The sequence below is a fragment of the Parasteatoda tepidariorum genome, chromosome 5 (assembly GCF_982258835.1).
Source record: "Parasteatoda tepidariorum strain Cologne lab strain chromosome 5, Ptep-v5.0, whole genome shotgun sequence".
In the NCBI taxonomy this organism is placed as follows: Eukaryota; Metazoa; Arthropoda; class Arachnida; order Araneae; family Theridiidae; genus Parasteatoda; species Parasteatoda tepidariorum.
The window spans coordinates 75,483,719-75,496,126 of record NC_141759.1 but is presented as its reverse complement, the minus strand read 5'-3'; the positions used below and the strand labels follow the sequence as shown (position 1 = coordinate 75,496,126).

Here is a 12,408-nt window from a genome sequence, read left to right as displayed (position 1 = left end):
ATTCATATTTTAATAATCCAAAGCCACGCATAGAAAATACACTTGTTAATTCCAATCACAAATAACCTTGTTATGTATCTTTTAGTTAAGAAAGAGGTTCTACCCAATCAGGTTTTAGTTTCTAATTCATACTAATTATTCTAGCATTATTCACTCATATCTTGGAATATTGTGTAAAGAGGAAGCTTATTAAATTTTTCACGTCGCACGTATATCTCAATTATTACAACGGAAGTTCCTACGTTTTAGCTTTATTGGAAGGTGAGGTATGTATAAGTTTTATTATTTTATTTTAGGATAATAAATAAGAGTTTTATTTAAATCTCTGTTCATCATTGTGAGATATAGTTTCTTAAACAGGGTGTCTATACAGTCTGGAAAAATTTAAGAACTTATAACATTAGCTTCATAAGGTTATTGTAAATTTTTTTCGGCTTCAGTTTCAGACTGTTTTAGGAATTAAGTTGTCCAATTCTAACTCAGATATTTAAATTATAGTTAGTTTTAGTCAATGGTAATTAGTTTAACCATTTTGCTTCCTCTATATTTTTCTAGCAGTTTTAAAATTTTTTTGGAATGTGGTTACCCTATTAAACTGTAAAGAGAGTATTTATTCTTTGCTTGGCCTGCCAACTTTTCCAAAGTTTCTTTTTTCGGAGATTTTCTTTTTCATATTTAAAAATTTTAATAAATTTAATTTAGAATCCTTTTAACTACCATAACACGCGAATAATATATATATATATAATGCTAAGGATTAAAGTATTAGTATTATCACAACAAGTGAAGTAACTTTACTTACATTTGCCAAGTCAATTGTTATTTAATGACCACTAAAGGAAACTTTTGCCGGGAAATGTAAATTTTGCCAGCTATATTTTCCTCTCTTATTGGATATGGAATGTCTTTTTTTTTTGGCTGCAGAAAAAAAGGCGACGGTGATCAGATTATTGATAACTTTAATAAAAGTGTGTAGATTTAAAATGGAAATAATTAAAAAACAGAAATGAGGTGTTTGAATATGAAAGGGTGGAAATACTGCAAAGGCAACCAACTGTTTTTGAAAAACACGGGGAAAAACCTGTAATTTCGGAGAAATAAACGTTAAATTTTGTAGAAAGTTGAGAATTTTGAAGATAAATAAATGTGATCTTTCCAATATGATAGGAGAGATACGGGGTTCGACAAAATTATGGGAACACTTCTGAACCTTTACGGAACTGGCGAGTCATAAATGTATTAGTACGGAATCAGGATAGTAAAAAATACTCTTCGAACTAAAAATATACAATAATTTTCCAAATTTTATTCTTGAAAAAACTTTGTTAATTCCCAGAAAATATACTGTTTATTTTACGTAGTGCAACGCTACAGGTAAGCTAGCTACCTTTTTTAGTAAGTGGAATTAATTCACAATTTAAATAATACCTCCATTTTTATTAAATTGAAATAGAACTGTTATTTTCACAAATAATGGCTTGTTTAAATATATTTTAAAAATTTTTTTTAATTTTTTTTAATATCTAATTTTGAATATATCCTCCTAAGATCAGAGCTTTAAGTAATAGAGCAATAGACAATTTTTATGTAAAAATATGCGGAATTAAAGAAAATAAACGCATTAATGACATACAAAATTTTAAAGAATCAATAAGTCTAATTTAATAAGAAAATTTGATTTATCAATTATCAATTGATCAATAATTTTTAATTTTTACAGTATTTTGGCATATTGTAGAATATTTTTATAGTCTATTACTTCACATTTTGGTAAGAGACAAAATTTACTAGTCAAATAATAAGATATTCATGAGTCAGAAAAGTCTTAAAAAGTTCGCTTGAATCAGATTTCTTAAATTGCAGATAATTCCTTCAATTTAATTAAAAACTCTAACCAAAGAGTGTAAATATAATTCTATTCTTACATTCTCAGTTGCTTGTAAAGGCATGCAAACATTAGAAAAAAATTATCCTAAAAAATATATTTTCTAAGTAATAAAATAGTACGAAATGTTGTTCAATATTTTGCACGCTGGTTCTTACGAGGATATATATTACTGTCAAAATACAAAATGAATTACACAGAATTCATGGTGTTTTTAGGCAATGTATAAGATATAAGAACTATTATATACTTTAATCATTCTTTATAATGACAAATTGTACTTTAGACAAGTATCATAGCATGATTTGGTGACTGTAATTCACTTGGGAAGAAACAGAGCGCATTACTAATTCTGCTGTATTTTTTTCTGTCTCTTTTTTGCACTACTGATAAGATGACCTAAAAAAATATGTTTTCTTCATTTAATGAATTATTAACTTTTTTTAATGAAAATCAAATACTGTTTAAACCGGCTAATTTGATTGCCATTAATAACAGACGATTAAAATAACATCAGTGTATAGATAATACCGGGTATTAGCCTTTAAAATTAAAAAAGAAACACATCACAGTAAACCAAAAGTTAAAAAAAAGTGGTACAATTTTAAAAAAATGGTAGAGAACTTCAGTTTGAATTGTTGCTTAAACTATTCTAATCACATATATTAAATATCAATATCTCGACCCATTGTGATTTTAAACATACTTTATATCTTTACTTACGGAAATGAAAATGTAAAATCGGAATAAAAATTACTTGTAATATTGTGATCACATCACTTAACTCATAACTCATAAATGTTTAACTCATAATGATATGATGTCATAATGTAATAAATGGTAAACTCATAATTGTTTTGACCCGTGCTTTTATTTGAGTCTTTACTTATATTATCACCTACTAGCATAAACATGGCTAGAAAAAAGTGGTTGAAATTTCGATTGCAAGATTCTATGTTAAGAGACCAAAAGCAAGTAAATGAAAACAAAGTAAAATAAGATCTAACCCCCCCCATCACATTTTTTTAAAATTAAAAATACTACTTGCAACTTTAACTAATTTATTCTAAGTTCATCAATTATGAATGCGATATTACTTTTATAAATAATGTGAAAACAAAATATTTGCAGCATTATTATTTTAATACTAAAGTAGAAAACAATGAACGAAGCGATTTTGAAAGATTAACGAAACAAAGCGAATTTGTTAAAATATAAACAACCGTCTTATTTGTTTTAAAATAAATATCTACTAGATTTTACGGTCTGATTGTCTACTAGATTTTAATGTTTGAGAAACGGAGCTGTGTTCCTTCTAATTACCTTACTTTAGCGAAATCTATTAGTTTCATTTGATGCCTGATGTTTCACCAGCTACAAATCAAGCAATAAATATAGTTTTCAAGATTCATACATCAAAATATCTTTCCAATATCTTTTTTAAATTTGTTCTAAAAAAGTTTTTTTCGTTTAAAATAATTATACCGATTATAAATTTTATTAAACATTTTTTTCCCTCAAACAAAAAAGTAGCAGACTGCAAAATACCTTGAAATAATATGATGCAAACGATTTGTATTAAATGAAACGTATGATTACGTATTTTTAAATCTCATCTAATGTGACTTTTCCGTCAAATAATTAATGTTCTTTTCGCTTGAAAGTCGGAAGCGATTACTGAGATGACTAACATAGATTCGATTTACTCAAATTATTAGCATAATAATCGTAATAGTTCTTTAAAAACGTATCTTCTTGCAGCCTTGAAAGTAAACTATCTGTCAGTTTAATGAATTTGTAATTAAGATTAAAAAAAAGTACCCTGTCCGGTTTCGACTATTGTATCATTGATGTTTCTCTTCAGGTACTTTACATTTACGATTTGAGTCGCATTGTGAACAATATAATATAGAGCGAACTGTTTTTTTAAAAAAAAAAGTGGGAAAGATAAGGGACAACTATATGGATACATCTCAGTGCCAATTTCGCTAATCAAAGTAAGTTAAAAATTATTTTACTTAATTCTTTTTTTAGAATAAATATCAATTTCAAGAGATAAAAAAAGTCAGGAATGTTTATTTAAACGGCTTTTATCACCTGTAACACAGGGGAATGAATTTTTTGTTGCATTTATACAAATGCATCAAAAATAAACTGAAAAAGTTGCATAAGCAGAAAAAATTATTTATTTTTAACTCGACTTAGCTTAGAAAATAAAAGTTTTAACCAGGGTAGTGTGTTTGAAACACAAATTAAAACGAACCGGAAACAAAAAAGCAAAAAAAAATTATGTCGTAGCTATTTAAGGTTTTTTTTCTGTTGTCTTTTTTACTATCGATTTGTAAAAAAATACAAATTCCTCCTTAATGCATGGAAGCTATTGTTTCATTTTCATAAATTTTTTTCTTCTCTCGCCTTAGTGTCCGAAGACATGCAAGTGATTTTCTACGGTTGCTTATTGACTATTTGTCTCCATGTCAATTTGTGCTGTTGCCATGTCCATGTTGTTTTTGCATCCAAAGAATACTCAAATAATGACACTTAGCTCGATCTTCCGCTGAAGATTCTCCGCAATTAATAGCAATATAAATGAATGTTGTTTATTTAAATAAGACTAAAATGAGAACTTTCTCCGAGAAATCTCAAATTTTTTTAAGCATCGTCCATTAAGCTTTTCATATATTATCAATTTTCTAACTATTTTAAACTAACATTCAATACTTTACAGTGGGTAACAAAATTTTCTTTGTTTTTTGTTGCATTAGAATTTTGAACTCATCTTAGATATTTTCGCATCGATTATTTCAAATCGGAAATCGGTTTCTTTCTACAAGCTGCAATTTTTATGCAATTCAATAATATGTTCCTAACTAGGATTATTTGAAATTCACTCGATTGAATACTTAGTATCTTTACCTCTTTGCTACGTAGGGAGTAGTAAGAAGAAGGCAATAACACATTTCAGTTTATAATGCGATACGTTAAGTTCATATATTTTTTTGTCTTAAGTGTTATTTTCAAAGCAGCAAACAAGTGTACATGTTTTTATATAAACCTATACGTTTTCTTTAAACTTATGCAGTCAGACCAAAAAGTAAAAATACAAATCGAAAAATATCATTTTGAAAACACTCTGTTGTTTTTTAAACAAAACTAATTTCAGATTTGAAACCACACTCGAATTAGGTAAGATCAAGTACTTGTATAAATGCAACAAAAAATATACACAATGGTAATTATCTTAAGTGTTATTATTTCAAACGTAAGACAATAAACATTTTTGTCAATATCTTTATTTCTTTACGCTTTTGAACGCCAGAAATATTTAAATCGAAGTTTTATTTACGAAGAACTACAAAAGAATCGAAGTTAACTTATGCACCTCCGAAATCATATACAAAATAACAAGCGATGGACAAAATAATGGAAATATTTCTATAACATATTTTTTTTATATTTTTCAAAAATTGCTTGGAGAATTATTATATCAATTTAGAAGAGCTCAGATTATACGATTTCTCATACTTATCAATGTAGTTTAAAGTTTTCAGAGGTTTGAGGAACTGGAAATATATTAAAAAACAAAAAAATAGTGTTTTTGAAAAACGTATGCCAAAAAATGTAGCAATAAATTTGTAACTTGTAACAATTATTTTGGTTACAATATTTGCACAAAATTTCGTAAACCTATTTTAAACATTTATAGAGATATGGACATTTTAATAAAAAACAAATATTTTTTGTCTTACATATTTCTGATAGTAATTTAAAAATTGATAAAAAATTTTCGGAACAACTTAAAATTAATTAAGAGTTTATTTAAAATTTGAGAAAAATTTGTTTAAAACTGCGCAGGATTTGAGTAATTAAGGTAGTTATTTTATACTGCGTATGCGCGGGGGAAAAATTTAAATATTTTTTTCCTAATTTTGCAGTGTTTGGCAGTTAATAAAAAAACAGTCCGATTTACACGTCTTAAAAATTTAAAAAGTTTTAAGCAATTTCCTAAGTAGTTTTCGCATTTTTCAAAAGAAAGCTCAAAATCATAAGAAGTTTCCCACAAATTTCATTTTGCATTATTAAATACGATTTATTAAAAATGCACCGGTATTGTTAGAGATCATTACCCACAAAAGTATATTTTCTTTGGTATGTTTTCTTTCCTTATGCAATCACATTTTGGTGTATGAACGTTTATTGAATGAAATTATCATTTGTTATTTAATTTTTTCTTATGATACAAATATTTGTAGAAAACCCTTTATCATTTTAAGCTTTCTTTCAAAAAGTACAAAAACTAATTAGAAAATTACTTGAAACTTTTAAAATGTTTCAAATGTTCAAAGTGGACTTCTTTCCTTAGTTGCCAAATACGATTCATTACAAAAATGACGAGACAAAGTGTAAATATAAATATTTGTAGAAAATACAAATATTCGTAGAAAACCCTTTATCATTTTAAGATTTCTTATAAAGAGTGCAAAAACTAAGTAGAAAATTACTTGAAACGTTTAAAATGTTTAAGATGTTCAAAGTGGACTTCTTTCCTTAGTTGACAAATACGATTCATTACAAAAATTATGAGAAAAAATGTTATATTTTTTCCGCGCAAGCACTGTATAAAAGAGCTTTTTTAATTACTTAAATATTGCACAGTTTAAAAAAAAAAAATTTAAAATTTTAATGCAAACATTCATAATTAATTTTAAATTGCTTTAAAAATTTTGTTTAATGGTATTGAATATTTTTAAAATAATAGCAAAAAAACATAAGACAAAAAAAAACAAATTTTTTTTATTAAAATGTTTATATTTCCATAAATATTTAAGCTCGGCTTACGAAATTGAGTGCAATTATTAAATATAATAATGAAAATAATTGTTACAAGTTACAAATTTACTGCAATATTTTTTTGGATATGTTCTTCAAAAACATTATTTTCCGTTTTTAATTTATTGTTGGTCCCTCAAACCTCTAAAAGCTAGAAACTTCATTGATATGTGTGAGAAATCGCATGATCTAAACAATCATGAAGTTATAAAATAAATTTTTAAGTATTTCTTGAGAAATATGAAAAAATGTATTGGTATAGAAGTGTTTCCTCCCCCCGTACATATCCATTATTTAAAATATATAATTAGTGGGCAAGGACAAGTTGTATCCAAGAGAAGTAAGTGAAAATTTCAAATCCATAGTTAATTATTATTTATCTACCTATTATTATCGGCTGGTCCTCGAAAATTATCCATACCGATAATGTTAACCCTTTGCATTCCGATGCTCCCACGGAGGCACCATCAACAGTCACCACTTTAAAATTAAGAAATTTCATACCTTATTAATTAGTAATCATATTATATTAAGAATTTTAAAATTGTATACTAAAACTACAGAAATGCCAACTGCTCCGGTCACGCCAAAATAATTAAAAAAAACGGTAAATAACTACAAAGTAATTTTTGCAAATATTTGACTATTTTTGCTTGCTTTTTAAGACATATAGCACGACGTAACTTCAATAAAGTGGTGAATTATATAAGTCTACGAATTATTTAGAAATAGTGGTGGATAAAAATCTACTAAATTGAATTTATTATACCAAGAATCACAATTGATAAACTACCACTTTAAAGTATTTATTTACTGTCCGGAGCAAGTTGGCATCTCTGTATTATGTATTTTAAATGCTATAGTACTGATATCAGATCAAACAGCATTTAAAAGTACTCTTAATGCAAAGGGTTAGATTATTCTGGATTTTACGTTGCCCTCTTAAATAAAATCCCCTTTTATAAATTTTTCTAACAAGTCTAAATTATTTTTCTCTATAAAGCTCGCACAAACAGAGACTAGTTTATATAAGCTGTTATGAAACAGTTCTGACATTCCTTCTATTTTATTGTCCTTAGTCTGTAAAGGGGAGTTTACCCCTTCAGTGAAACTCAGAATGGGGGTGGGATAGGCAAAGCAAAGGTATGATGATTAAAGAAAATAAGGCAACTTGAATTGTAAAATTTGCTAGTGGAATTTTTTCCATCAATTTTCAATCTATGAACTTTTTAATAATCCAATCATCACTTAACCCCTTGGGGACGGGTGATTCAGAAAAGCATTCGTGCAAAATCAGAATCAAGTTGTGATTAAATAAAAAACGGTAACTTAAATGTAGTCGTTGCTGATTTGACAGACTTACTTTGCTTTTACTTTAATTATTGTTAGTTTAAACATATATATAATCAATGTTAATTCAAAGTATAACTAAATAGTTTTATTTTGAACAAAGTAATGGTGAATTAAATAAATCAAACAATTATAACTCCGCCCACAAATAAACTGCTAAAGAAATACTTTGATTACCAGTTTTATATTTTTACCCTGATTGATACGGTCTTATGCTGTCACGTATTTGTGACAGTCGGCGCGAAAGGGTTAAGAACTGGTTAATCATTCCTTTTACTTGATTATGGCGATCTGCAAGATGTTTCTAAAGCGAAAATAAGAGTTCTGAAAGCTCCGAATTCGATTTCTACAGCGTTGGACGATGTCGAATAAGATGCATAACAAGTGGATTTAATAAAAGAAGTTTCTTGGAATAGGAACGGTGACCCTTCGAAATAAAATCGCGCGATCGAAGATCTTTTGAAGTCGATGACGCTAATATCGACTGACACAAACATATCATAACTTTTCAATTCCTTCAATGCCTGATTTAATGTTTGCTTCCAATGGAAACGATGAAGATGAGTAAAAAATATCGGAGGATATACCCACAACTGTTCAAGAGTTTCAGAGCATAAAAACTCTCAAACAATAGTTATTTGCGAATGTAAATCAAATTGCAGTTTGCAAACAATAGAAAATCTTGAGAGGAATAATATAGAAATTGAATATAAGAACAAAACAAAAAAATATTATTGTAAGAGTTGAATAAAAAATATAGATTGGTGGTGCGTAATAAGATAAAGTAAATTTGTTTATGTATTATAATTAATAGATTAAAATATTTGATAAATGTACTAGTAATTGGATATAGTCATGATTAAAAATTAGTTAAATGATTGAAACGTCGTGATAAATATAAATTAAGGCCGAAATATATAAAAGGGGTAATTAAATTAAATTAAGGGGGATGTGATCGTTAAGGAAAGTGGTAGTACAATGCTAATGTGGGATAACAATAACCCAATAGGTTCAAAGGGTCACAAAGTGTGAGGTTTGAACAAATTGGATGATTTGGTATCACCGAATTTAGAATAAGGGTGAAAACTAAGAAAAATCAAAGATTAATGATAAATAAGGTAAAGTCATGCTATATCCAAACAATATATATGATTTAATACAGTAAGCTGATGTCTCCAATAAGAAAAACTAATAAATCACACTTATGCATGCCCATAACAATAAAAAAGGTACTCACCACATACAGAAGGAAAAAAGGCGATAAACAATAGCTATAAAGGTAAAACTAAAAATCACACAAAACTTTCTGTTCAACTAAACATTTATTTTTGTATAACTACTTATTTTGATTATTGCGTAACAAACAAGCAATATGATTCCAACACATTTTGTGGCACAGAAAAAAATATATCTTTTAAAAGGAAATGGGTGACAAGAGAATTTAGCGAGACCAAAGGCGTCATGCATAAAGTTAAATATAAAAGAACGAGTAATTTAATCGTTAAAATAAATATGAAAAGAAAACTTAAATTTGAGAGGACTTTTAATGTTAAAGAAAAATTAAAGGTATAAACTGTTGATTTTAAAATTTTCAGAAATTGATTACAGCTAAGGATTTAATTTAAGATAAAGGTTAAAAAAATGTAAAAAAAAGAGATCCCTCGATACGGACCGAAGTCCACATCTCGGAAAAAAAAAGGAACCAGCCAGAAGGCTCGAGAGAAAGAGAATCTCTTCAAAGTCACTTAAAAATTCCTTAACTGGGGTAGACCAGAAAAACTACGACCAATTAAATTTAAAGAGGTGGAGAGTTTGAAATTTAAAGTAAAGGGATTGGCTAGTTAGCCCCCCTAAAATTAAAAGAGGAAAAAGAAAGGCGTGAATAGAGGGGTTGGTTGACTTTCCCCACAGGAAGTGCGACGACCGCAACGACCATGAGAAAGGTCACCAAGAAAGTTAAAAAGATTGCTAAAATAAAAAAAAAGAGGAATACCGTTTAAAGAAAAAATTGAAGGCTTAAAAAAATTAGAAATAAAATTGTCACATTACATTAAGTGTATATGTGACAATTATATATTTTTTTATAGTTCATCTCAAAAGTGCCATTTTTTAAAAAAAAAAGCTTTAGGGGAGAGTCGGGTAGCCCCTCCCACTTAAGGAGTATTGCTTATATTTCTGTATAATATTGAGTAATAATCAATATTTTTGTATGTTTCTATAGTTTTATCGTCAAATTAAATAATGCAAAAAGAATAAACCAAAAAAAGCATTACGAAACATTCTACCAATTTTTCTTAATTTCATGACTACTGTATTCAACATATTTTCAAAACTATTGTTTACCATGTTACCAGCTGCATAAATATTTTGAAAATAATCTTTTTTTTAAAAAAAACAATGAATATTCGATGGCCCATTGACTTGAAAAAATATTCTATACATATGAAATTGACAGCGGGCGGGGGTACCCGACACTCCCCCATATAATATTATATTAAACCTCGATTTTTCTCCTCCTCGCTTCATGCTTTTTTTTTAACGCTAATCCGATGGAAAACGTAAAATCGGTGTTCCACAACAATGATAAAACTTATAAATAATTATTTTTGTATTTTTTTTAGATTGAAGCAACCATGAAGTGTGAATGGAAAACATTTCCAACTTTTGCTCTGTTACTCTTATCCGGTCCATTCATTGGGACAATTGTTGGAAACTATTATATTTGGAACTACCAATATTGGTGGATTCCATTTTCTGATGTGATATACGAGGATATGAAAAGTTTGAATGTAACATGCAATGGTATGGATTCTTGTGAAGTTCCTAGAACTTACGAAGCTTGGAATTATAACTGCAACTGTGACGAAACCTGCAGTTTTCTTGGAACTTGCTGTGTCGATTCGAAGTACAGACAAAAATATAAACAAAAATATCTGAAAAACGTTGAATGCAGACAGTTGAACAATAACCGCCAATTTTACTACCCGTTGATAAATAACTGCAATCCCAATTTGCAATACGACAATACCACTCAAGAGCTTTGCGAAGGCAGAGGTGAATATTTAAACGATCCTTTTCTGGATATACTTGTTAGTGATCCTGCAACGGGAATTACATACAAGAACTATTACTGCTTTGTTTGCAATGAAAACTCTGGCGAAGAACGACTTATACCATGGGATGTAGTCCTAGGAGGTAATTTAGAAAAAGTTAATAGATCCGAAGAACTACCGAATTTGCAAAATTTTGAGCAAGACTCCTGGAGATGGGTTCTGGATGACGATAACGTCACCGAAGTCAGTCTGTTTCATGCTTTACCTGAAGTGTTAGAAGACTGTCTGCCGTATTGCTATGCCTTCAATATCGTATCAGAATGCGCGTTGAATTGGACTGATGAAAATGTAAGAACGATGTGCCAGGGGTATATGGCTCTTACAAGATTTCGAAGTGAGGATTTGCACAAGCACAGGTATTACCGAAACCCACATTGTGCCATATGCAATTATGAGAATATGGATGACATGGTTTGTATGATAGAGGGTGAGTATAAAACGAGTGCTCCCGGAGGGTTAATTCCTACTGGTGACTATTTTGTCAGGTTATTCTCTCTTCACGACAAAGCGAGTTATCAATGCAGTGGCAGAATGGTCTATGATCATTTTGCAAAGAAATGCAGAAGATTATACACAGATAAAAGGAGGCGACAGGATGGGGATCTTTCTGGATGAGCGAGAAACACAAGGTTTTCCCCTATTGCATTTAAGAGCACCCCTCAGTCATTCTATACATTCGATACTTGAGAAAAGGAATTTTTTTATTTACATTGTATTAAGTATTCAAACAACAACAGGATTCCAGTAGTAAATAAAGATATCCCGAACCTTTACCATGATAAATATTTAGTATTTGTTGCAGAATCATATCTGTTATAAAAATATAACATGTTTCTAAGTGCCTGTTACGAAATTATTAAGCGAAAGTTGAGAATTCGTTGTAGTTTCAAAAACTTATTTTTTTCTTGAAGTTTTATACACACTGTATTTTAAGAATGTTTGAGCAGTTCTAAATAAAAGAAGAGCAAACTTCTTTTCGTATCTTGTTAATTTATTATATGATTGCGAAATTATTCCTTGCTACAGCTGTAGCAGCCCAAATTATTACAATAACAACTTAATCGTGATTGTTGCCACTACACGTCAGTGTTTGTAGCGGATCCATCTGAGGGTTATTCTTTTCTTGGGAAACGAAATATTTCAAAATGCCTATTATTGTGTAATAGATATCTTTTGAATCTAGCAGTTTGTAACATGTTATTTGAAAAAATTCTGCAGTCAAAGAAATTC

General features: G+C 28.8%; 1 protein-coding gene across 1 annotated transcript; it reads left to right on the top strand.

Moving 5' to 3' along the window:
* The first annotated feature begins 147 nt into the window (after window positions 1–147).
* On the top strand, window positions 148–12,151 carry LOC107446899 (uncharacterized). Its single transcript, XM_087164257.1, has 2 exons — window positions 148–266; window positions 10,687–12,151. The coding sequence occupies exon 2, from the start codon at window positions 10,699–10,701 to the stop codon at window positions 11,791–11,793; it is 1,095 nt and encodes a 364-aa protein (XP_087020383.1). The 5' UTR covers window positions 148–266; window positions 10,687–10,698; the 3' UTR covers window positions 11,794–12,151.
* Window positions 12,152–12,408: the final 257 nt, after the last annotated feature.

Coding starts and splice junctions, on each gene's coding strand:
- LOC107446899 (XM_087164257.1), top strand. CDS start 10,699: ATGAAGTGTGAATGGAAAACATTTCCAACTTTTGCTCTGTTACTCTTA.